The sequence below is a fragment of the Dendropsophus ebraccatus genome, chromosome 5 (assembly GCF_027789765.1).
Source record: "Dendropsophus ebraccatus isolate aDenEbr1 chromosome 5, aDenEbr1.pat, whole genome shotgun sequence".
Lineage (NCBI taxonomy): Eukaryota > Metazoa > Chordata > Amphibia > Anura > Hylidae > Dendropsophus > Dendropsophus ebraccatus.
In genome coordinates, this window is record NC_091458.1 from 15,483,441 (window position 1) to 15,511,081 (window position 27,641).

General features: G+C 45.8%; 1 protein-coding gene across 5 annotated transcripts; it reads right to left on the reverse strand.

Moving 5' to 3' along the window:
• On the reverse strand, window positions 1–27,641 carry LOC138792295 (oocyte zinc finger protein XlCOF22-like). 5 transcript variants are annotated; one of them, XM_069969555.1, is made up of 13 exons: window positions 12,046–12,121; window positions 11,665–11,802; window positions 11,148–11,273; window positions 9,869–9,992; window positions 9,689–9,786; window positions 9,254–9,350; window positions 9,068–9,165; window positions 8,325–8,421; window positions 8,112–8,209; window positions 7,617–7,713; window positions 7,391–7,488; window positions 5,931–6,006; window positions 1–2,638 (listed from the first exon to the last, which is right to left on the reverse strand). In XM_069969555.1, exons 2-13 carry the CDS (start codon window positions 11,770–11,772, stop codon window positions 1,938–1,940), a joined length of 1,818 nt encoding a protein of 605 aa, XP_069825656.1. In that variant the 5' UTR covers window positions 11,773–11,802; window positions 12,046–12,121; the 3' UTR covers window positions 1–1,937. The 5 variants fall into 5 exon arrangements, with proteins under 5 accessions (XP_069825656.1, XP_069825655.1, XP_069825657.1 ...); XM_069969554.1 differs by lacking the exon at window positions 12,046–12,121 and adding an exon at window positions 11,985–12,037; XM_069969557.1 differs by lacking the exons at window positions 1–2,638; window positions 12,046–12,121 and adding exons at window positions 4,949–5,416; window positions 11,985–12,037.

Below are 27,641 nucleotides of genomic sequence, written 5' to 3' on the forward strand. Positions count from 1 at the left end.
AAATTTAAAAAGTATTTTACTTTTATTGCACTTGTATTTTAGATGTGACATGTATCTTTTTGGTCACATGATCCTCCTTACGATTGTCTGAATTAGGGGGGGGGGGGGGGCAGCAGAGATCCTGTCTGGGAGATCACAGATCTGGCTGGGTTTGGACCTCTTATTTAGGCCCAGCCTTGCCCCCCTCTGACCCAGTGGTCTTCGAAGGATATGTAGATTGCAACAACCCAATTCATTACAATAGAAAAAAGCGACTCTGCAAACAGTCGTATTTGACCATATGTTTCCGTTCTGTGTATACAGCGACCACGCAGACTCATGTGCAAACTGCTGGGACTGTAGTCTCCTCCTTAAGTCGTCTTACTTCACTCCTTAATAAGTTACAGATAGTAGAAGATGGGGCAGATGGAAAAGAAAAACACAGGAGTGCTGGATCTGACTACACATGATTTGTTTGTAGTCTGTAACCATGGAGATAGATAGATCTCCAACTGTTTTATGGATGAGGATACTTTGCAGATTTTTTAAACTGTTTGTGATATTGCTTTATTGATGGCTAGAGATTAGCAAATTTACATAAATAACAAAGGGAAGCACTTTGTTATCTCTTCAAGACACTCATCAGCTGCTGCCTCTTAACTGACTGCCGCTCCTCCCGGGTGCTGGGAAAAGCTGGATCCAGTCCTGGGAAATGAAGCGGATTGCAGAGATACCGAAGTGCTTCCCTTCCTTATTACTGTAAATTCGCTCATCTCTAGTGAGGGCCACTACTTATCATTTAAAGGGAATGTGTCATCAGAAAATGACTTCTTGCATAAATAATGTTTTCATGTTAAACATATTTTAAAAAAATGTTTGGTGTATTTTTTTTTAATTTTCCATTTTTATTCTAGATTATAAAATAATCCTGATATCTTGCAGTTTTCATTCTCACCACTGGGGCTAAAACAGGCTGAGACTTCCTGTTGTGTCTGTGGTGATAAGAGGAGGCTGCTGTAAAGTGATCTGTACAGCATTGCAGCATCATGTGACACCAGTAGATAGAGGAGACAATAGCAGCTCCCTGTGGAATTACCTTTTCAATGGCCACAGAGCGCGCTCAGTAATGTTTCATTTTCATCTCAAGGAAACAGTCTGTCTACTGTTGTCTATGTTCATGAGTCTTGCTGTAAAGCATGTCACTAAATGCTGTTAACAGCAGCCCAGGCAATATGGACACCTCCATAACGATGTAAAAAAAAGTGAAATAAATAAAAAGGCAGAAATTAGAAACAGATTAGAATAAAAGGAAAATTTAGATGACACATTCCCTTTGACTCATGGACTTTGGCTGTCCATCGTAGTTTTGCAACAGCCGGAGGGCCAAAGTTACCCTTCCCTTAATAACTTCTGGCAGTGATATCCAATCTGTGGCTCTCTAGCTGCTAAAAAAGTCCCAGCAAGCCAACCAAAGGAAGTCACAGCAGTATCTGTGGGGTCACAGGTGGCCCCAAGGCTCTCAGGACTTGTCAGGAGTTGTTGTTTTGCAACAATTGGAAAGCAATAGGTGGTCAAAAGCTGGCAAGGCATGCTGGGAGTTGTAGTTCTGGGAAGCACTGCCCTAGGATAGCGGTGCTGGTCCTTCTAGAACGTCCCTGATATTTGGTCACCTCTACAGTACAGATTCATTCAAGTGCTCTATGATTGTGAATGACTGCCAGGAAGAGCTAAGGGAGGGAGGTAGGTGGGTTCCTTGATTGTCTAGGTGATTGGGTCCGCCTTTCATGTCCCAGGAGGATGATTGGGCGGCCAGGCCCGGTTTTCCGCAGACCTCTCCCCTGTGTGCTGCGGGAGCTCTTCCCAGCAGGTGGCGCCAAGCTGTAGGCTCCCTCTTGGATGGAGAATACCCCACAGATTGCCCGACCCCCGTTTCCAGTTCTTCTCATATTCCCATAAAGTTACTTCTGCCCCCCGTGGGTGGGCCAGTGTCTCGCCAGCGCCTTTTTGGTGGTGAAGGATTTGTCGCACTGAGAGCAGGAGAACAGCTTCAGCCCGGTGTGCGTCATCTTGTGCGTGGTGAGCGTAGACCGGTGGGAGAAAGACTTGCCGCATTCCGAACAAGAAAACGGACGCTCCCCTGTGTGAGTCCTCTCGTGTTCTGCCAGGAGCGACCTCCCCGAAAAAGTCTTGCCGCACTCGGTGCAGGGGAAGGGCTTCTCTCCGGTGTGAAGGTAGCGGTGTTTGTCGTGCGCCGATTTCTGCGCAAAGCATTTGCCGCAGTCAGGGCAGGCGAAGGGCTTCTCCCCCGTGTGCAGCCTCATGTGGTTGACGTAGGTGGACCTCATGGTGAAGCTCTGGCTGCACTCGGAGCAGGCGAAGGGTTTGCTGCCCGTGTGAGTCCTCTCGTGGTCCAGCACGGTGGAGCGGTGGGCGAATCGTTGACCGCAGTAAGAACAGGCGAACGGCTTCTCACCGGTGTGGATCCTCTGGTGGTCGATCAGCGAGGTTTTATGTTTGAAGCTCTTCCCACAGATGGTACACGGGTAGGGCGCCTCCCCCGTGTGAGTCCTCCGGTGTCTGATCAGCTTCGACATGAAGGGGAAACCTTTGCCGCAGTCGATACAAGTAAATATATTCAGATAAACCGTGGGCGGTGACCCTGCGGGAAGGAGGAATGGTTATACTCAGCTAGACTGGACTTAACTCAGGGGACCCAGTATTCTTGTAATTGTTGGCGGTCCCTCCTGCTGTTGACCCACCCCCTTTAAGACAGCAATATCAATGGATTTATGTCAGCCAATTGTCTAATGCGTATGGTGCCTCCCAACAGCAAATATGGATGCAGAGACGATCAGGGACATTCAGACTATACGCACACTCAGTTAAAGGGGTATTCCACTAAAACATAATTTTTGATATGTTGCTGCCCATGATGAGACTAACAATTCCTTCCATACTTGTTATTATCTATTCAGTCGCCTTTCCCCAGTTCTGAGCTGCTGCTCTCTGCTGAAGACACAAAAATCTGTGTGTGAGCATTTTTCTCTGTCTACCCCTCCTCCCCCTTCCTTCTGAGATGGCTGATGTAAAAAAAATCCCTGGCAGGCTTTATCTGCAACATTGTAGCTTCTTTGTAATGCTGGGAGGGTTATTCTGAGGTCAAATTGCTAATATACTCGCTGTGATTAACCCTCCCAGCATAACAAAGAAGCTACAATGTTACAGATAAAGCCTGCCAGGGACTTGTTTACATCAGCCATCTCAGAAGGGGAGGGGGACAAAGAGAAAAGCTCACACACAGATTTTTGTGTCTTCAGCAGAAAGCAGCAGCTTAGAACTGGGAGAAGGAGACTGAATAGATAATAACAAGTATGGAAGGAATCGTCAGTCTCACCATGAGCAGAAACATATCAAAAGCTATGTTTTAGTGGAATACTAAAACGAGCATGCCCATGTATGAAGGAGTGGGATAGCTGCTGGGTGAAGCAGCCAACCCCTGAAATGTTTAGTCTATGATCTCATTACCTTAAAGGCAAACTCCAGGCAAATGGGCAACCAGGTGGTGGTTAATAACAATTAGGTAACAACCAAGGAATACTTACCCATCCCCTTGTCCACGCCTCTACTCATGGTTTCCTGTCGGTCTCCTGGAGCTCCCCAGCCCGTGAGGTCACGACCCAACTCCGGTAGAGTCAGGAGACCTCTGAAATCACTGACTGGATGTTTCCTGCCGGATCGCGAGGACACAGGAAGCCAAGAGAAACAGGAGACCAGAGGCTGACAGTGAGCAGTGGTGCTGCAGGGACGGGTAAGTATACCTGGATTTTATGTTTCCACCGCCTCCTGCCCTACATGAATTTTTACATTTGCCCAGAGCACTTATTGAAGGATTATGGCAATGATGTCATATAATATCAATATTATGTCTATTCCAGTGATCCTATGACAACACTTTTTCTTCAGATCCAGATATGTATATTAATACATGAAACCAAGGAACACAGGCCATGGCTCAGTACAGGAAGTGTTATCAGAGGGACAGAGGTTGAGATTCTGATGACATCACACCCTCCTCTGCAGTGTTCTCTTCTATTTATTCCAATCGCCAAGATCTTCATCCTACATAAGTGACCATTGATGAAGATGGTGAATCTCCATGATGCTGCTGCACTGGACTTACAAGTGCCTACAAGTAGTATTCAACCCCCCTGCAGATTTAGCGGGTTTGATAAGTTGCAAATAAGTTAGAGCCTTCAAACTAGAGCAGGATTTACTAAAAGATGCATAAATATTACAAACCAAAAAGTTACGTTGCTCAGTTAAATTATAATAAATTTTAAACATAAAAGTGCGGGTCAATTATTATTCAACCCCTAGGTTTAATATTTTGTGGAAAAACCCTTGTTTGCAATTACAGCTAATAATCGTCTTTTATAAGACCTGATCAGGCCGGCACAGGCCTCTGGAGTTATCTTGGCCCACTCCTCCATGCAGATCTTCTCCAACTTATCTAGGTTCTTTGGGTGTCTCATGTGGACTTTAATCTTGAGCTCCTTCCACAAGTTTTCAATTGGGTTAAGGTCAGGAGACTGACTAGGCCACTGCAACACCTTGATTTTTTTCCCTCTTGAACCCGGCCTTGGTTTTCTTGGCTGTGTGCTTTGGGTCGTTGTCTTGTTGGAAGATGAGATGACGACCCATTTTAAGATCCTTGATGGAAGAGCGGAGGTTCTTGGCCAAAATCTCCAGGTAGGCCGTGCTATCCATCTTCCCATGGAAGCGGACCAGATGGCCAGGCCCCTTGGCTAAGAAGCAGCCCCACAGCATGATGCTGCCACCACCATGCTTGACTGTAGGGATGGTATTCTTGGGGTCGTATGCAGTGCCATCCAGTCGCCAAACGTCACGGGTGTGGTCGGCACCAAAGATCTTGGTCTCATCAGACAGAGAACCTTGAACCAGTCGGTCTCAGAGTCCTCCAAGTGATCATGAGCAAACTGTAGACGAGCCTTGACATGACGCTTTGAAAGTTAAGGTACCTTACGGGCTCGTCTGGAACGGAGACCATTGCGGTGGAGTACGTTACTTATGGTATTGACTGAAACCAATGTCCCTACTGCCATGAGATCTTCCCGGAGCTCCTTCCTTGTTGTCCTTGGGTCAGCCTTGACTCTTCGGACAAGCCTGGCCTCGGAAAAGGAGGAAACTTTCAAAGGCTGTCCAGGCCGTGGAAGGCTAACAGTAGTTCCATAAGCCTTCCACTTCCGGATGATGCTCCCAACAGTGGAGACAGGTAGGCCCAACTCCTTGGAAAGGGTTTTGTACCCCTTGCCAGCCTTGTGACCCTCCACGATCTTGTCTCTGATGGCCTTGGAATGCTCCTTGGTCTTTCCCATGTTGACCATGTATGAGTGCTGTTCACAAGTTTGGGGAGGGTCTTAAATAGTCAGAAAAGGCGGGAAAAACAGATAATTAATCCAAACATGTGAAGCTCATTGTTCTTTGTGCCTGAACTACTTCTTAATACTTTAGGGGAACCAAACAGAATTCTGGTGGTTTGAGGGGTTGAATAATAATTGACCCTCTGAATAAACTTTTCACAATTTTAAAAAACAATAAACAAAGAAATAACATTCTACAGTCCAAATGTCACAATGCCAAGTTAATTCTGAATGTGTAAACCTGCTAAATCTGCAGGGGGTTGAATACTACTTGTAGGCACTGTATATGCCAGAAGAGGAGACAATGTCATGGGAATATGTCAGTAGTGCAGCATCAGGTTTCGGAGCACTCTGTATACGATGTCAGGGCTGAACTGCTATATATCTTGATCATCATCTGAGATGTCTAAATGAACACTATGGGTGATGTATGAGTGACCTTTCTTTCCTCTCCCACCAGGTCCCATCCCCCCCATGGCTGAGTGTATGTACTCGGAGCCCAGCACTTACCTGCAGGCTTTCTCTTCCTCTTGAACTGCTCGTCTCCCCACATGTTCACCTCTTCTACTTTAATAATTCTTAGATCCTGAATAGAGATGAACACATCAGAAGCCGAAGCCATCAATCTCAGCTCCACAGCTGGACCAACATATATAGACATCAGGGAAGGCTGCAGCACTAGTGACACAGACAGCTCCCCCCAGTGTAATGTCTATTCTAATGGTAACATGTAATATATAGACATTAGGGGAGGCTGCAGTACTAGTGACACAGACAGCTCCCCCCAGTGTAATGCCTAGTCTAATGGTAACATGTATTATATAGACATCAGGGGAGGCTCAGTATCACTGCATGCAAACTGTACTGAGACCAGGGAGCCCTGCAGTTCGACACAGCCACCGGTTGGCAGCAAAGGAGCTGTATAAGCTATACATTTTCTGGAATAAAGTTATATTACAAAGTTATACAATTTTGTTAAATAATAAATAAATATATTACGGTTCAGGGAAGAAAGAGCGCTGCACCTCACACCTATGGCTGATACTAGTGCCCCTAGGCTAAATAAAAAACACATCAGAATTTTGTGTATGAATTGATCAAGCCATACTGCCCCATGTACCTCGTGCCGGTATCTGATACACATGGGTCCCTACACTAAGTCCACACCGTGCCAGTCAGTGGCCACCAACCCCGCAGGCGTGCACAGCCAGGGAACGGGGGCCATGGGATGGCCCTGCGACCCCCATGCCACAGGACCAGACCCAAAAACACCACACCAGAACCCGGCCAGCACCGCCGGCAGAGAAGGTCACCCCCAAACAGCACAAGTCTGGATGAGGTATTGCGCTCACCATAGCTGCTGCAGACAGAATGGGAAAAGACAGGAGGGATTAAAACCATGTGCACCCAGGTGTCTCCTGCTAATTGCGGTCATGTGGGTCTCACCAGGAGGAGTGCAAAACACGGAGGATCTCCTAGTATTCTCCCATTCTACCTGCAGAGGAATGGAGAGAGGTAAGAGCTTGTTCACACTTGTGTTGCTTGGCGTCCACTTTTTCCGCGGGTGGCGCCTGGGGGGTTCGGGGGGGGCCCTTTAGGGTCTGGTCCTGTGACAATGTGGTTGCAGGGCCATTCCGTGGCCCCCCTTCTCTGCTAGTGCACGTCTTGCGGGGATTGTGGTCACTGACCGGCACAGTGATGTTTTTTTGGTTAGGGACTCATGTGTATCAGAAGACCTGCACGTGGTACATGAGGCAATATGGTTTGGCCAAATTATATACTAACTTCTGATGTTGGTTTTAAATGTAGCTAAATAAGCTTTCGTGTCAGCCATGGGTGCGATGTGCAGCCATTTCTGTATTTTTGGCTTGTAAATAAATATATTATATATAAATTTATTTCTTCCAGAATACCTATTTAAGGGGAACATCACACTATTAGAAGCCTTTGGTGAACTCATCCTCACCCACCTGATCATCCTGCAGGACGCTGTGACTTTCCTCTGGAGACTCCTGTGCATTATCCGGACTGGGACATCTCTCTAATATATCACTCTTACTGGACCAATCTGTAGAAGGCACAAAGTACACTGTGTGTATATAGATAGATAGATAGATAGATAGATAGATAGATCTGAAATCCAAGCCCCCACAGGGCCCTATCCCCCCAAACGTGTATATAGAGGCCATCACTCACCTGAATACATACATGCAGTGGTCTCCTCCTCGCATGGCTCATCCCTCCACACATCCGGCTCTATTGCTTCTTCTTTGATGACCCTTAAACTTCCATCCTAAATAGAGAAGAGTCGTACAGACTACATATTACATCCCATACAGGAGGCGCTTACTCCTCAGTCACTACTTAAACCTCTTCCTGCAAAATAGTGTAACTGAACATCAACATTTTGTAGATTGATGTATAGGTAGAACACTTGTCGTATGATTTCAAAATTAGTAATTTGCAAATCTGTAGAAATAGATATAACTACTTTGTATTTGGCACCTGTCGATGTTAAGGCTTTAGGAATATTGTTAAAAAAATGCCTGCCGCTTGGTCCGAGGGGGTGGAGCATGTGATGCCCCACCCCTGCGGACCCTGCAATGAGCATTATATAGGTTATCAGTTTTTTAAGGTAAGAATTTTTCCACAGATCAATAATTCGTTGAAATCATCCTGATGCCCATCTACCTGATAATCCTGAAGGATGCTGGGACTTTCCTCTGTACACTCCTGCACATCATCTGGACTGGGACATCTCTCTGACATGTCTCTCTTACTGGAGCCTTCTGCAGGGGACACACACAGCAGCTAAATACATTGTATATAGGAGGCAAGTGTCCATAAATCTTTGGTCCCACCAGGTCCCATCCCTACTGTCTGTATATAGAGGTCACCACTCGCCTGGATATACATATGCAGTGGTCTCCTCCTCGCACGGCTCATCCCTCCACACATCCAGTTCTACATCTTCTTCTTTGATGACCCTTAAACTTCCATCCTAAATAGAGAAGAGTCGCACAGACTACAGATTACATCTCATACAGGAGGCGCTTACTGTCTTTTCATCTCCTTCTATAGTCTCTACTTTACTCTACTGCAAAATAGCGTAACTGAATGTCAAAGCTTTGTACCTTGATGTATAGGTAGGTCACGTGACATATGAATCCAAAATTAAGTGTGTCAGCTGTAACACACAGCTGAACCCCTGCTGCACTGCACAGGATTGGTGATACTACTGACCCCTTGGATGGCATGGTCAATAGTGACTGTGGCATCAAAGGAGTTTAACAAGGCGTTACCTCTTTATTCATAACAAGGCATATACTAGTGCTACACCACTCAGTATATAGTTTGGAAAATAATGTAAAAATAACTCATAGAAAACATGTAAAATTTCTGTTCTTATTCTCAATGGATGTGTATCCCTGAAAAACATAACTTTCCCCCCAAATGACAAGCCTTCAGCTATATCTTGGAATATTGTGAAAAATAAAATGCCTGCTGCTTGGTCCGAGGGGGTGGTGCATGTCAGGCCCCGCCCCTGTGGATCCCGCACTAAGCATTGTATGGGTTATCAACTTTCTCAAGGTAAGAATTTTTCCCCAGATCAATAATTTGATGAAATCATCCTGATCCCAGTTTACCAGATAATCCTGTAGGATGCTGGGACTTTCCTCTGTACACTCCTGCACGTCATCTGGACTGGGACATCTCTCTGATGTGTCTCTCTTACTGGAGCTATCTGCAGGGGACGCACAGGCAGGTGTCCATAAATCTTTGGCCCCACCAGATCCCATCCCTACTATCTGTATACAGAGGTCACCACTCACCTGGATACATATATGAAGTGGTCTTCTCCTCACACGGCTCATCCCCCCACATCTTTGTCTCTACAACTTCTTTTTTGATGACTTTTAAGCTTTCAGCCTATATATAGCAATGTAAGACGGATTGTATATATATCATAGAGAAGCGGTAAAGTGTCACTGCCGTTTTGCAAAACTTTGGACATGTCAGAGACATAAAACAAAAAGTGCAACAGCAACCTGCAGGTGCAAGTGCTTACCGTACATACTCCTCCCTTGCACCTGCAGGTTGCTGTTGCACTTTCTGTTTTATGTCTCTATGACATGTCAAAAGTTTTGCATAACAACAGTGACACTTTAACACCTTAGTCTCTTCACCTTCATCTATAATTTTCGTTTTACATGGGGTTATAGCTGAATGATCAGACCACTGAGCAATACATCACAATCCCAATCTACCTGATCATCCTGTAGGGCGCTGTGACTTTCCTCAGGAGAATCCTGCAGATCGTCTGGGCTGGGATATGGCTCTGGTGGGTTTTTATTACTGGAGTCATCTGTAGGAGACACAGGCCGAGATGGAGTACACTGTATATAGAGGATCATCAGGGCATATGTGTATCCGGTGAGCTCATTTACCTGGTGATGGCAGCGGCTGCTGAGTCTCTATCCTTACGTCCCTATACAGATCCTTGTGTCCTTCTAAATATTCCCACTCCCCCACAGAGAGATAAACAGCGATGTCTTGACACCGGAGAGAAACCTAAGATATACACTGAGATTCTAATATCCGACCAGACATTGAGAGGCCGATACATCAGTTTACTCATGTACTGATCCTGAGTTACATCCTGTTATACTCCAGAGCTGCATTCACTATTCTGCTGGTGGAGTCACTGTGTACATACATTATATTACTGATCCTGTACTAAACCTTAGTTACATCCTGTATTATACTCCAGAGCTGCACTCACTATTCTGCTGGTGGGGTCACTGTGTACATACATTACTGATCCTGAGTTACATCCTTTCTTATACTCCAGAGCTGCACTCACTATTCTGCTGGTGGGGTCACTGTGTACATACATTACATTACTGATCCTGTACTGATCCTGAGTTACATTATGTATTATACTCCAGAGCTGCACTCACTGTTCTGCTGGTGGGGTCACTGTGTACATACATTACATTACTGATCCTGAGTTACATCCTGTATTATACTCCAGAGCTGCACTCACTATTCTGCTGGTGGGGTCACTGTGTACATACATTACTGATCCTGTACTGATCCTGAGTTACATCCTGTATTATACTCCAGAGCTGCACTCACTATTCTGCTGGAGGGGTCACTGTGTACATACATTACATTACTGATCCTGAGTTACATCCTGTATTATACTCCAGAGCTGCACTCACTATTCTGCTGGTGGGGTCACTGTGTGCATACATTACATTACTGATCCTGAGTTACATCCTGGATTATACTCCAGAGCTGCACTTACTATTCTGCTGGTGGGGTCACTGTGTTCATGCATTACTGATCCTGTACTGATCCTGAGTTACATCCTGTATTATACTGCAGAGCTGCACTCACTATTCTGCTGGTGGGATCACTGTGTACATACAATACATTACTGATCCTGTACTGATCCTGAGTTACATCCTGTATTATACCCCAGAGCTGCACTCACTATTCAGCTGGTGGGGTCACTGTGTACATACATTACATTACTGATCCTGAGTTACATCCTGTATTATACTCCAGAGCTGCGCTCACTTTTCTGCTGGCGGGTCACTGTGTACATACATTACATTACTGATCCTGAGTTACATCCTGTATTATACTCCAGAGCTGCGCTCACTATTCTGCTGGTGATCATATCTTGTCCCTGTCTGTGTATAGTGACCCCGTCCTCACCTCTCCGGACAGCAGCTGGATGATCTTGGTGGTCAGGTCTAGGATCTTCTTCTTATGGTTTCTCTCTGAGTGAGATGGGGGCGTTACTGTGGGTCTCGAGTTGGACTTCTTCAAGGGGCCATAATCCTAAGAAGACATAAGTTAAGATAAAGATTCGGCGCTGAACAAGTCTTCTTACTGATGTTATGAGACAAAACTCCCATAACCCGCCACCTCTCCAGCCACATCCCTGTTTTATCTATAGAATCCTCGAATCAACCATCTCACCAATCACCCTGCCTGCTTTATTAATGATAAGTGATGTAATGTGACCTAATTCCTTGTCATCCATCATGTGATAAGTGATGTCATGTGACCCAATTCCTTGTCATCCCCCATGTGATAAGTGATGTCATGTGACCCAAATCGTTGTCATCCATCATGTGATAAGTGATGTCATGTGACCCAATTCCTTGTCATCCCCCATGTGCTAAGTGATGTCACATGACTTCCTGATGATCACATGATGTCCTCTCACCTCTCCGGTCAGCAGGTAGATGATCTCCAGGGTTACGCTCAGTATCTTCTGGGTCACCTCATCGCTGTCCATCTTCATCCTCTGCTGATCAGTCATGGAGAGGTCCATGATCAGACCTCCGCGGGGACGATGGCGAAACTGAAACATAACAATAAACGCCAAATTAATATACATACAATGCGGTCACTTTCCAGTTTTTGTGCCAGGTGGCAGTCGGTCGATCGCTCAGTTAAAATGAATGGTGACTACAATCCTGTGACAGATTCATCCACAGATAAATGCTGCATCTCTATGGTGCACTAGCTGCACATACATTTTACATGATAATTTCCCATGTAATTGTGTCCTATGAGGATAATGGTGGTTGTAGTAGGTAATTACCCCAGGAAGCACTCAGTGGGGGCAGCTCCTAGAACTATCAAACGATACACGCAAGGGGAGCTGGGAATTGTAGTCACGTGACGGTCGCTCTACGCTCAGCACTGCACTACCGTCTGTCAGACTACAGGAAAATGGCGGCCGTCTCCTCATATTCGGCTTTTACTACAACTAAGCGAATATATCGGTGAGCTGAACAGAGTAATATCGCTGGGGTATCGCTGTGTGGAGGACAGTATTACTATAGTAAAGAAACATGGAGGAAAGCTCGGGTTTATTTTACCGGACTACACCAACATGGCCGAATGACAGCCGCTTACATGGAGTCAGTGCAGAGCGGGCTCTACTGATCGGCAATGAAGATGCCGACCGATGTCACATGACTCTTCTCAGCCAATCCACAGGAAGTTAATCTTTGCCTGCTGTAATGCTGCGGTTTCCAACCTGTGGCAAACCTAGGCTGCCGTGGCATGCTGGGAGTTGTAGTTTTCAAACAGCTGGCGAGCTAAAATGTAAACGCCACTGCTATAATGTGGAGGTGGTGTGTGTTAGTGGCACTGCTGTGGGGGAACTCTACATACATCTGCCCATTGTATTACAGATCGCCCAGGGGATTGGAGACAGGAGAATGGCAGCAGAGGGATCGGGGCAGGTGAGTATTGCAGGTTGTTTTGAGGCGGACCCTAAAGCCTGGTTAGCTGCACTTTAGGGTCTGAGCCCAAACATGTATATAGCATAAAATGACCCAATTGTACTCAATGGCCGACTACACTCCGGGGATTAAAGGGGAACTCCAAGAAAGTGTAAAATATGGGTACATAATAAAGAAGCGCAGTGTTCCTGGTCCCCTGTCTGTCCCGGTCAGTAACTGAAGCAGGACCCCTGTGTAGTCACAGACTAAGCGGCTAGGCTTCTGCTAGGTTGTGACGAAACAGGAAAAAACTGGAGATGGGGCTGTCAGCGAGCAGAGGGTGCAGCGGGTAAGGATAACTTCTTTTTACAGGGGTTATCCAGCGCTACAAAAACATGGCCGCTTTTCCCCTACTGTTGTCTCCAGTTCAGGTGCGGTTTGCAATTAAGCTCCATTTACTTTAATGGAACTGAGTTTCAAAACCTGCACCCAAACTGGAGACAACCGTAGGGGGAAGTGGCCATGTTTTTGTAGCGCTGGATAACCCCTTTAAGGATCCCATCACCCTCCAAGTTTTAGATTTCTCAGTTCTCCTTTGCAGTGTAGAGGGCCTCACCCCTTCCCAGAGATGTCTATAGGATTAATGCAGGAACAAGAAGGCCAGAGAAGCAAGGAAAACCCACAATCACATCCCCAGAGCCAATCTGTGACTATAGGTGCTGTGTGGTCCCAGTGACGTCTCCTAAGGGGAAACAGACCTCATTGGGAATAAGCTACAATGACAGGAGGAACTCAGGCAGCCACAATATTAGGTAGGTCCTACTGAACAACCGTCTGTCTACAGGGGAGCCAAGGAGCATGGTCCACATCTGACCGGCCATGTTCCTCTATAGAGATCTGGATCCATTTGACCGGCCATGTTTCTCTATAAAGATCTGGATCCATCTGACCGGCCATGTTCCTCTATAGAGATCTGGATCCATCTGACCGGCCATGTTCCTCTATAGAGATCTGGATCCATCTGACCGGCCATGTTCCTCTATAGAGATCTGGATCCATCTGACCGGCCATGTTCCTCTATAGAGATCTGGATCCATCTGACCGGCCATGTTTCTCTATAGAGATCTGGATCCCTCTGACCGACCATGTTTCTCTATAGAGATCTGGATCCATCTGACCGGCCATGTTCCTCTATAGAGATCTGGATCCATCTGACCGGCCATGTTCCTCTATAGAGATCTGGATCCATCTGACCGGCCATGTTTCTCTGGAGAGATTGGATCCATCTGACCGGCCATGTTTCTCCACAGAGATCTGGATCCATCTGACCGGCCATGTTTCTCCACAGAGATCTGGATCCATCTGACCGGCCATGTTTCTCCACAGAGATCTGGATCCATCTGACCGGCCATGTTTCTCCACAGAGATCTGGATCCATCTGACCGGCCATGTTTCTCTATAGAGATCTGGATCCATCTGACCGGCCATGTTTCTCCACAGAGATCTGGATCCATCTGACCGGCCATGTTTCTCTACAGAGATCTGGATCCATCTGACCGGCCATGTTTCTCTATAGAGATCTGGATCCATCTGACCGGCCATGTTTCTCTACAGAGATCTGGATCCATCTGACCGGCCATGTTTCTTTATAAAGATCTGGATCCATCTGACCAGCCATGTTTCTCTTTTGAGATCTGGATCTAACTAACCAGGCTGTGTAAAGTAACGCATATAAAATGGATCTCTGGATCTTATACTGCATTCCGGGAGCTCTAATAAATTGGCGTCATTGCCAGATACTGTTGTATTATACTGATTGAGGGCGGATAACACAGGAAGAATGTATGTCCTTCAAATATGGCCGACCTCATAGAAAGAAAAAAACCCAAAATGAATGAACACCATTTCTCTTCTATAGATATACATTTAATACAATCATATACATAATACATCCCCAAACTGAGAAGGCAAAAATGGCTTCCAAGGCGTCTCACCGAGAGTCACAATGTTACCTATAGGAACAGCAGGATACAATCCATGTCCTGAGTATCAGGTGTTGCATAGTGGATATCAGCGATGACTGAGCACCGCAAGGATATATTAAAGGGGTTGTCCAGTGTTAGGAAAACATGGCCACTTTCTTCCAGAGACAGAACCACTGTTGTCTACAGTTTGGGTGCAGGATTTGCAACTCCGTTCCAATGGTGTAAATGGAGCTTAAAGGGGCAGTGCGGCGCTGACTTTTGTTTAAATCTAGCACCACATAAAGTTATATAACTTTCTCATGTTGTGCTAGATTTAAAAAAATAAATACATAAAAAAGTGAGTGACACACTACCCCTTTAATTGCAAACCACACCTGAACTGGAGTCGTGTTGTCCCTGGAAGTAAGCGGCCATGTTTTTCTAATGCTGGATAACCCCTTTAAGGGAAATCTGTAGGAGACGATAAGCAGCCAGATGAATTGGCCATTGATTTGGCCGGTATGTCAGCCTAAGGGACCTCCAAAGCATCATATCAGACTTCTCTGCTCATCGTTACCCACTACGTAGTCCTCGTACAGCACTGTGCCAAATTAACAAACTCCAGTCATCGTTGTGAGGGGGGCTCTCAATGCCAGGAGGCTGTCCAGAAAGCAGGGGCCTATGGATGCTGTGTTTTGTTTGGGTTTTAAAATATCCCAGAAATCCTCCCTTGGAGATGCATAGGTCCAGTCTTCTACTGTATAGGAACGTACAGATAAGGGCCTAGCACTGGCTCATGTTAAAAGACTAGCGATGAACGAGCAATTGCTAGTTTAACAGATCAGGTTTTTTGCAGGTATTTAAATTATTGCTTGTTGGTGCGTTTACACAGACAGATTTATCTGACAGATTTTTTAAGCCAAAGCCCGAAACAGTCTATAAACAGAGAACATGTCATAAAGGAAAGACAAATTTTTCCTTTTTCAAATCCATTCCTGGCTTTGGCTTTAAAAATCTGTCAGATAAATCGGTCTGTGTAAATGCCCCATAAGGGTCCAATTACACAGGAAGATTATCTGCCAAAGATTTGAAGCCAAAGCCAGAAAAAGACTATAAACAGAGATCAGTTCATAAAGGAAAGACTGAGATTTTTCCTCTTTTCAAATCCATTCCTGACTTTGGCTTTGAATCTTTGGCAGATAATCTTTCTGTGTAAATGGACCCTAAAAGGAGATGGTGCTGTCTCTGGAGGAAAGTGGCACTGGATAACCCCTTTAAAGGGGTTGTCTTGGCTTAAAAAAACATGGCCACATTCTTTCAGTAACAGCACCGCTCCTGTCCTCTAATCGGGTGTGGGGTCTGCTGCTCAGTTCCATTGAAGTAAATGACGCTGAACTGTAATTCCACACACACCCTGAGGACAAGGGTGGTGCTGTTTTTGCAAGAAAGTAGCTGTGCTTTTTCTAACCCTGGATAACCCCTTTAAGCCACCGAAAAGAAAGGTGTTACTAATCTCCACAATCTAACTGACAGGAGTTGTAATTTCTGCAATGACCTAGACCAGAACCAAGAATCCATTTGGCTGGTGGCCTGGACTTTTGGACCAGAAGGTTCCAAAGTAAGGACATTGCTGCCTGTAGAGGAAACAACCTGCTCAGTTTTAGAAAAGCTGGAAAAGATCCGGTTCCTTGGCTTCCAATCCTGATTCCAGTCCTTGCCGTATTCAGGGCCCTGGTGTTACTTCTCCCCGGCGTGGATCTGCCAGTGTCTTACCAGCCCTTTCTTGGTGGTGAAGGACTTGTGGCACTGAGAACAGGAGAACCTCTTCAGCCCTGAGTGACTTATCTTATGCGCAGAAAGGGTGGACTTGTGGGCAAAGCATTTACCGCATTCGGTACAGGAAAATGGCCGCTCCCCGGTGTGAGTCCTCTCGTGTTCTACAAGAAGCGACCTCCTCGAAAAACTCTTCCCGCACTTGGTACAGGAGAACGGCCGCTCTCCGGTGTGGAGGAACCGATGTTTGTCAAGTGCAGATTTCTGAGTAAAACATTTACCGCAATCCGAGCAGGAAAATGGCTTCTCCCCTGTGTGGATCCTCAGGTGGTTGACGTAGGTGGACCTCATGGTGAAGCTCTGGCCACAAAAGGAGCAGGAGAAGGGCTTGAAGCCCGTGTGAGTCCTCTCGTGGTCAATAACAATGGACCGGTGGGCAAATTTCTGTCCGCAATAGGAACAAGCAAATGGCTTCTCTCCGGTGTGGATTCTCTGGTGGTCGACGAGAGAGGTTTTATGTTTGAAGCTCTTCCCGCAGTCAGTACATGAGAAGGGAGTTTCCCCCGTGTGAGTTCTCTTGTGCCGGCTGAGCTTTGATTTATGGGTAAAACATTTACCACATTCAGTGCATGAGAATAAGTTATCCATATTGGATGAGGCCGGACCTGCAAGAGAGACAAAGGGAAGTAAGTCCGTATAAAGGTACTCCTGTTTCATCCATACATTTCATTACTGGGTCATGTGTGCTTTCAAATCTGCTGTCAATCCCATGATGCATCAGCACAGCATCACATGGGCTGCTAGAAACAGGATGAACTCTATGGGGGAGATTTAAAGGGTGTAAAATTTAGACTGGTGCAAGCTGGCCACAGCAACCAATCACAGCTCCTCTTTCCATTCACCAGAAAACCTGGAAGCTGAGCTGTGATTGGTTGCTGTGGGCAGTTTGCACAAGTCTAAATTTTACACCCTTTGATAAATCTCCCCCTATATGTCTATAGTTATCATCATCGGTAACTGTGAAAGGAGTTTTTGTCTCCCCCCCCCCCCCCCTGCGGAGAGCTTGTGTGGAACAGGCCATGCAGCTTTCATCACACAGGAGGTTCTGCTGCCTGAGATGGTGACCCCCCATTCAGCGCACAAAAACACGTGTAATTTATAGGTGGGGTCGCCATGAGATCACATGACCAAACCAAAAGAAAGGATTCCAGGAATTTTCAGGTAGAAAGGAACAATTAAAAGAGGTAATACAATAAGCTAAAGTCCAATCAGAGGAGGCAAAGGCGGCCCCTGTATCTGCCTACACTAGCTGTATTGGTCTGTATTTGGAGGACATCACTTACCTGGGCTGATCTGTGTCCGGTTCTCGTGATGATACGGCTCGTCCCCCCACAGCTCCGCTTCCTCTACTTCAACTTTGATAACTTTTAAGCTTCCATCCTAAATACAGCAAAGAGATTAAAGGGGTATTCCAACTTTAAACTAACTTGTGCCTCTGTACAGCCCCGGCGATCTCCAAATCGACCCTCGGCTTCTTTGTTTTTAATACAGCTGCGGGTAAGGCATGTGACCCCCGACTCTATTCATTCTCTTTGGAGCCGCCAGAGAAAACTGAGTACAGTACTCTGCTCTTTCCGACAGTTCCATAGAGAATGAATAGAGCTGCGGGTCACGTGCCATAGAGAATGAATAGAGCCGCTGGTCACGTGCCATAGAGAATGAATAGAGCCGCGGGTCACGTGCCATAAAGAATGAATAGAGCCGCGGGTCACGTGCCATAGAGAATGAATAGAGCCACGGGTCACGTGCCATAGAGAATGAATAGAGCCACGGGTCACGAGCCATAGAGAATGAATAGAGCCACGGGTCACGAGCCATAGAGAATGAATAGAGCCGCGGGTCACGTGCCATAGAGAATGAATAGAGCCACGGGTCACGTGGAATAGAGGATGAATAGAGCCACGGGTCACGTGGAATAGAGGATGAATAGAGCCACGGGTCACAAGCCATAGAGAATGAATAGAGCCGGAGGTCACATGCCATAGAGAATGAATAGAGCTGCGGGTCATGTGCCATAGATAATGAATAGAGCCACGGGTCACGTGCCATAGAGAATGAATAAAGCCGCGGGTCACGTGCCATAGAGAATGAATAGAGCCACGGGTCACGAGCCATAGAGAATGAATAGAGTCGCGGGTCACGTGCCATAGAGAATGAATAGAGCCACGGGTCACATGCCATAGAGAATGAATAGAGCCGCAGGTTACAAGCCATAGAGAATGAATAGAGCCGTGGGTCATGTGCCATATAGAATGAATAGAGCCACGGGTAATGTGCCATACCTGTGGTTTTATTCAAAACGGGACAGGGATATGGAGATTGTCGGGGGCGGGGGGACAGAGGTCGGACCCCCTGCAATCTCTTGTCCTCTATACCAGTGATTTTCAACCTTTTTTGAGCCGCGGCACACTTTTTATACTTAAAAAATCCCGGGGCACACCACCAACCAAAATGGCAAAAAATGACACTAAAACAGTACATATTATACATATAGTTAATAATATAGATTCTAAATGTATTTATACTCACTCAGTGTGAAACCTGGGCCTGTTTTCTTCTCCCCCCTGTGCTTCTCTCCTGTGCTTCTCTCCACCATGCTTCTCTCCACCATGCTTCTCTCCACCATGCTTCTCTCCACCATGCTTCTCTCCACCATGCTTCTCTCCACCATGCTTCTCTCCACCATGCTTCTCTCCACCATGCTTCTCTCCACCATGCTTCTCTCCACCATACTTCTCTCCACCATACTTCTCCCCCCTGCTTCTCTCTTGTGCTTCTCTCCACCATACTTCTCCCCCCTGCTTCTCTCCTGTGCTTCTCTCCACCATACTTCTCTCCCCTGCTTCTCTCCTGTGCTTCTCTCCACCATACTTCTCCCCCCTGCTTCTCTCCTGTGCTTCTCTCCACCATACTTCTCCCCCCTGCTTCTCTCCTGTGCTTCTCTCCACCATACTTCTCCCCCCTGCTTCTCTCCACCATACTTCTCCCCCCACTCCTCTCCTGTGCTTCTCTCCACCATACTTCTCCCCCTGCTTCTCTCCTGTACTTCTCTCCCCCATGCTTCTTTCCTGTGCTTCTTTCCACCGTGCTTCTTTCCTGTGCTTCTCTCCACCAAACTTCTCCCCCCTGCTTCTCTCCTGTACTTCTCTCCTCCATGCTTCCTTCCTGTGCTTCTCTCCACCAAACTTCTCTCCACTGTTTCTCTCCCCCATCCCCATGTTTCTCTCCCCCCTGCTTCTCTCCCTTGTTTCTCCCCCATCCCCAGGTTTCTCTCCCCCATTGTTTTCTCCTGTTTCACAGGGGCACCATAGTTTGGGGAACTTTCCCCGCGGCACACCCGACCATGTGTCGCGGCACACTAGTGTGCCACGGCACACTGGTTGAAAATCACTGCTCTATACTGTGGATGGGGAATAAGTTAGTTTTAAAGGGATTATCCAGCAAAAATCTTTTTCTTTCCAATCAACTGATATGAGAAAGTTATATAGATTTGTTATTTACTTCTATTAAAAAATCTCAAGTCTTCCCATACTTATCAACTGCTGTGTGTCCTGCAGGAAATGTTGTTTTATTTTCAGTCTGACACAGCGCTCTCTGCCGCCACCTCTGTCCATGTCAGGAAATGTCCAGAGCAGGAGAGGTTTTCTATGGGGATTCATAGAAAACCGAGACAGAGTTCCTGTCTTGGCCAGAGATGTCAGCAGAAAGCACTGTGTCAGACTGAAAATAAAACATTTTTTTTGCATGACATACAGCAGCTAATAAGTATGGGAAGACTTGAATTTTTTTTTAATAGAAGTAAATTACAAATCTATATAACCACACCATTGGGTCTTTATTACCCCCAAATTTTTTGTGTGTAATAGCACAGACCCCGAGCGTGAAGCGGGCACTGAGCTAACAGGTGGGCACTTGCTTCCTCCTCAATATCGTGTCGTGGCCTTAAAAGTGCAGTGGCAAAAGATGGATGACCCTGCCCGCCATCTACCTGGTGATCCGGCGGGGAGCTGTCACTTTCCTCCGACTCCTGCACATGGTCCGGTCTGGGACATCTATCTGAAGCATTTCTTTTCCTGGATCCCTCTGCGTGAGGCAGACACACATGCTCATGTCACACACAGGCTTTCAGGTCATTATTACAGAATGGTTGTGGATTTTAGAATTTTTGTCTTTTCTTACACGTGTGTCACATTTAACGCCCTCTCAGCTATGTGTGAGTGTAGTGTGACCTCTGTAGAGTGAATATAGACCCCCTAAGGATCTGTGGGTCATGTATTTGTATGATCACTAGGACGAGCAGCATGCCATTTCTGTCCATTCTATATCTTGTATATGGGATCATCAAATTCACCCTAATTTTCAGTTCTCCCTGTGCTACTGGTTGTAGACTAGCTGCTATGACGTCTTCCATACACCGCATACACAGAAGATGGGATCCTGCTCCCCTATATCTCTAGAGGACACCCTGAGAAGCAGGAGACTAGCTGCTATGATGTCTCTATATACAGATAGGAGAAGATCCTGCTCCCCTATATCTGTATATTACACCAAGAGAAGCAGGAGACTAGCTGCTATGATGTCTCCCATACACTGTATACACAGAAAATGGTATCCTGCTTCCTATAGCTGTATGTTACACTCTCAGAAGGAGGAGACTAGCCGCTATGATGTCTCCATACACATATAGGAAAGTGTGTTCCCCTATATCTCTATAGGACGCCCTCCGAAGCAGGTGACTAGCTGCTATGATAGAAGATCCTGCTTCCCTATATCTGTATATTACACTCTAAGAAGCAGGTGACTTGCTGCTATGATGTCTCCATACACACATAGGAGAAGATCCTGCTCCCCTATATCTCTATAGGACGCCTTCAGAAGCAGGTGACTAGCTGCTATGATAGAAGATCCTGCTTCCCTATATCTTTATATTACACTCTAAGAAGCAGGTGACTTGCTGCTATGATGTCTCCATACACACATAGGAGAAGATCCTGCTCCCCTATATCTGTATATTACACTCAGAAGCAGGAGACTAGCTGCTATGATGTCTCCATACACACATAGGAGAAGATTCTGCTCCCCTATATCTCTATAGGACGCCTTCAGAAGCAGGTGACTAGCTGCTATGATAGAAGATCCTGCTTCCCTATATCTGTATATTACACTCTAAGAAGCAGGTGACTTGCTGCTATGATGTCTCCATACACACATAGGAGAAGATCCTGCTCCCCTATATCTGTATATTACACTCTCAGAAGCAGGAGACTAGCTGCTATGATGTCTCCATACACACATAGGAGAAGATCCTGTTCCCCTATATCTGTATATTACACTCTCAGAAGCAGGAGACTAGCTGCTATGATGTCTCCATACACACATAGGAGAAGATCCTGCTCCGCTATATCTCTATAGGACGCCCTCAGAAGCAGGAGACTAGCTGCTATGATGTCTCCATACACACACGGGAGAAAATTGTGCTCCCCTTTATCTCTATAGGACACCCTCTGAAGCAGAAAACTGGGCACCTGTAACCCCTTTGCACTGAAAGTTGATACTCCATCTTGTCTTGAGATTTTTAGCTGTGAACGATGAGTTTAAAGGAAGAAACCTGAAGGAAGTGAAGAAGGAGGCATTTTTCTCTATTAAGATATATTACAAAGTTTCTTATCTTTGCTTGTTCTATTGATTTATGCAAAGTCTGTGTGAGTGCAGTGACCCTTTACATCCTGCTGTAGAGGTCTGTCAGAGGTGGTCAGGCTATTTCACATACTGCTGCTATCTTCTCAGTAATAGTCAGTGGGTGACAGTATGCCCACCTGCACCCAATGGTTACCATAATAGCACACTGGTCTTTATGGAGTGTACACGGTTAGAGGTCATCGCTCACCAGGACTGATACCTGCAGACGTCTCCTCCTTACACTCCTCCTCTTCTAAATCATCTGTCTCCATGACTTCAACCTTGATAATTTTTAAGCTTCCATCCTAAACGACGCAAAGTACATGTCACAATCTATACCGGGGATGGGGAACCTTCGAACCGTCTAGGCATGATGGGAATTGTAGTTTTGCAACAGCCGGAGAGCCAAGATTCCCCACCCCTGATCAACACACTGAGTCTTTTCTACAAGAGCCTCGAAATCACATAGTTGAGACGTTAACCCTTTAATAACCAGGCCTCTGTGATGCTCCATGATGCGTATTGTCCATCTGTAGCTGTCGGCTGCTATTTTTTTTAATCATATTTGACTTTTTTAAAGTGGAAAACAAATTATTTTTTGGAGGGGGAGGAAAGATTTTTTTCCTTGTAAAACATTATTATACTGTATGTGATTTCATGCAATCATTAGATCACTAGTATGATGCTTTGCAGCGTATAATATTCCACAGCATTATGGCCTGTCAGACAGGATGTGACCTAATAAGCCAATATTAATGGCAGACCTGGAAGCCTCTGTTAGGCCACTGACTGCCACGTTAACCATTGGTTTCTGTGACTGCATTGCTTCTGACAGTGAGATCTAAGGGGGTAACCTGTCAGGGTTAGAGATGACCCCTTGCCGCACACGGAGCAGTACCCAGTGGGCTGTCGTCAGGTTGGGACCCCAAGTGACCGGCTACATGACTGATCGCTTCTCCTGCACTGACAATAGAAGTGATGCCACCCCCGGCCCACTGCTACAGACAATGACTTCGGGCATCAGCCCTCAATCCTCTGTAGAGGCCCTTATAGAACAAATAGACAAGGACTAGGACACTATGGCTGTCTAATCATCCTCATCCCCATCTACCTGATCATCCTGCTGGGTACCGTCACTCTCCTCTGAGGACTCCTGCAGATCGTCTGGACTGGGACATGGCTCTGGTGGGTTCTTATTACTGGAGTCATCTGTAGGAGACACAGAGATGGAGTACACAGTATATAGAGGATTTATCATGTGTGTCCGGTGATATCACTTACCTGGGGATGGCAGCGGCTGCTGAGTCTCCATCAAGATGTTTTCATACAGATCCTTTTGCTCTTCTAAATATTCCCACTCCTCCACAGAGAGATAGACGGCGACGTCCTGACACCGGAGAGAAACCTGAGATATACAGTGAGGCGCTTATCGTCCTGTCACATGGGGCAGATTTAGAGATGCAAATGCACCAGAATCCCATATAGCCTGCGCCACATTTATTGAGAGATTTAGACACTTTTCCACCGGGAAGGGGTGTGGCATAATTAAAAAAGGGGTGTGGCCTTATTGGGTAAACATTTTAGGTCCCAATTCTGATTTTAAAGGGGAACTCCGGCGAAACTCTTTTTCTTTCAAATCAACTGGTGTCAGAAAGTTATAGAGATTTATTATTTATTTCTAATTAAAAATCTCTAGTCTTCCCATAGTTATCAGCTGCTGTATGTCCTGCAGGAAGTGGTGTATTCTCTCAGTGCTGCCACCTCTGTTCATGTCAGGAACTGTCCAGAGCAGGAGAGGTTTTCTATGGGGATTTGCTACTAAAGTTAACAACTAGTGTTGAGCACATCTGTCAAAATGTTGGGGTTCGGCATTTGATTCCCTCCAGCTGAAGAAGTTGGATGCAGCCCTAGGGAGTCCTGAAAAACACTGTTTACTGGCAGCCCTAGGGCGACATCAAACTTCTCCAGCTGGGGGGAATCAAATGCTGAACCTGAACATTTTGAGAGATCCTCTAACACTAATCATAAGGACTGGATCCAGCCCCTACAGATCTGTATTTAGTAGAGCTGTCCATGGTGCTGAGCACAGAGCTGTGGGAGTGGTTATAAACTTTCTAATAACTTTTGAGCCACAAGAGATATGTCATGTGCCATTTCATTCTCCTATCCCTCACCTCTCCGGTCAGCAGCTCGATGATCTTGTTGGTGAGGCCGAGGATCTTCTTCTCCTGGTGTCCCTCTTGCGTTGATGGGTGAGGAGGTGGAGGTACAGCTGTGGGGTTCCGCGTCTTTCTTTGCCCTCTAGATACACAGGGGGTCACAGAACGAATGGACGTCTTCACAGGTCCATAATCCTAATGGATGAGAAAGAAATAAGGAGACAATAAGACAAATGTACTGAGAGATGTACTGAGAGCTTCCCAGAATCCCTCACCTCTCCGGTCAGCAGGTAGATGATCTCCAGGGTGACGTTCAGTATCCTCTTAGTCATCTCATCATTGCCCGCCTTCATCCTCAGCTGATCGCTCGTACATAGGGTTCAGGCTCCTGCGGTGAACGCCGATCATGGAGAGAGAATGCCGGGACTGTAATAAAAAAAACACAGGGATCAGAGAGGAGTATGGAACAACAATGAGGCCACCTGTGATGTGTACCGCAACAATAAAGCGTACAAGAAGAAAAAAACTACGAACAAGAGGAGCAGAGAATGGAAACAAGCAGAAGGAGAGGAAGACAATGAAAAGGAAGATATAGAGGACGACAGTAGGGAATATTTACTATTACAAATGATCCTGGGCTAATCCAAACAACTATCTCACATATCATGACTAGTGAGGAGCGACCCCGTCAAACCCGAACGCTTGGCATTTGACTACCGGCGGAGATGGACTGTCTAAGAATTAGAGGAATCTGGGCCAATGAATAGGAAGCGGAGCAACAAAACGACAACAAGCAAAGAGAACAGCAGAAAGACAATGAATGTGCAGATATAAATACACAGGAGAAAGGAAAAGGAGGAAGACAAAGAGAGGGAGGAAGACAAAGAGAGGGAGGAAGAGAGAAGGAAAGGAGAAGAAAAAAGGAAAGACGACAACGAACAAGAAGATAAAGAGGAGAACAGACAATATACAAAAAAGATGAAGATGATGAAGGACACTGAACAAGGATAAGAAGAAAAAGAGAAGGAAGAAGACCATAAACAAGAAGATGAAGAAGGGAAGGAAGAAGACAACAAGAAGATAAAGAGGAGAACAGACAATCAGTAAAAAGATAATGAAGAGAGAGAACACAATTAACAAGGGGAAGATGATGATGATGATGAAGACGAAGAAGAAGATGAAGAAGACGAAGAAGACGACAAACAAGAAGATGAAGAAGAAGAGGGAAAGGAGGACACTGAACAAGAGGAAGATGAAGAAGAGGAGGAAGACAATGAACAAGAACAAGATGAAGAGGACGAGGAAGACAATGAACAAGAAGATGAAGAGGGGAAGGAAGAAGACAACAAGAAGATAAAGAGGAGAACGGACAATATACAAAAAAGATGAAGAGGAGAAGGAGGACACTGAACAAGGATAAGAAGAAAAAGAGAAGGAAGAAGACAATGAACAAGAAGATAAGGAAGAAGAGGAGAGGATGGAGGACACTGAACTAGAACAAGATGAAGAGGAGGAGGAAGACAATTAACAAGAAGATGAGGAAGACAATTAACAAGAAGATGAAGAAGAAGAGGAGAGGATGGAGGACACTGAACTAGAACAAGATGAAGAGGAGGAGGAAGACATTTAACAAGAAGATGAAGAGGGGAAGGAAGAAGACAACAAGAAAATAAGGAGGAGAACAGACAATAAACAAAAAAAAGAAGGAGGAGGAGAAGGGGAACACTGAACATGAATATGAAGAAAAAGGACAAGGACAATGAACAAGAGAAAGAAGACATCAAACAAGAGGAAAATGAAGAGGAGGAGGCGGAAGAAGGCAGTAAACAAAAAGAAGATGAAGTTGAAAAAGAAGATAATAAACAAGAAGATGATGAAGAAAACAATGAAGGAAGTATGAAGAAGAAGAAGAAGAAGAAGAAGAAGAAGAAGAAGAAGACGACAATAAACAAGAAGATGATGACATGGCACATGTAGAATACGAACAAAAGAAGAGAAAAAAAAACAATGAAAGGAACAGATATATGATGACAGACAGGTAAAAGAGGAGGAATTAGATGGAGAAGACAGTAAAGATGACTAGTATGAAGAAATAGCAGGTACTGGAACGCCCACTGATTTCTATGGAACCTCATAGTAAAGTGACGCGTCACATCTTACTCCACATGGTCCTACGACTCCCAATGGAATGAATGGCAATTTATTTATTTTAGGTGGAATGAGTGGTAAGGAAAGTATCTGAGGGGATGTCCCCACTATGAGGGCAGGCACCTGTATGCTGGACTCCAGTCAGAAGGGGATGCTGATGTATATGAGCACAGTCAGGAAGTGCTCCCATAGACTTTAATGACCCCAATGAAATCAACCAGTGACGCCACCTAAAACCAATCCATCACTAGAGTAGTCACAGACGGCGAGATATTGGCATCTGCGATATATAAGATGGTATAAAAAACATATTAGCGTATATGACGGATATTTTATTCACAGGGGTTATCCAGGATAAGAAAAACATGGCTGCTTTCGCCTAAAAACAGCGCCACCCATGTGATCAGGTTGTGTGAGGTATTACACATCACTCCAATCACTGCATCTGGCCGCGTCTCAGTGAGGGCCTCATTTCTCTTGCCCATCCATTACCTCACCCACGGATTTAGGGAAAAACAACAAAAAGTGCTGTTAGTCAAAGCAGCCAATCATATCCAACCAAGGCCCGCTAGAAAGTGAAAGCAGCAATCTTATTGGTTGCCATGGGCTGGTACTCCGGCCATGACAACCAGTGAGAAGTACAAAATGCCGTTGCCCATAGCAACCACCTCTCAACTGTCAGATAATGAAAGCAGCGATGTGGTTGGTTGCTATGGGCGACACCTCTAGTGTTCATCCAGGAGTCGGAGCGGCCGCTGGGATCGGTGGGAACGATAACGGTAAATGTGTCACCTGGATCATGAGAAGCTCCGGTTATCAGCCGCTCCTAGAAGCATCTCACATCAGGTGAAACGCATTGGCTGCAGAGTATTCTGGGAGTTCAGATCACATGACCACCGCTCTGTCATCTCCGCTCTGATTATCTCTAGGCTACAAGAAAATGGCGCCCCTCTTCTAATTTACTGTCTCAATAAATAAAGTTTGCCGGTACAGACACACCGGAGTGACGTTCGTTTGAGATGTCGCTAAATTCGTTCTAAATTCACAGTGCAACTGATAGGGAGCCGAACCGGCGTTCGTTTTGTGGGACCACGTCAACATGTCCGCCTCCGCCCGGCACCGAGGACACCGGCGCCCGCAGAGAGAAATAAAAAATTAGCCCCTAATAATGACATGGGTCATTTC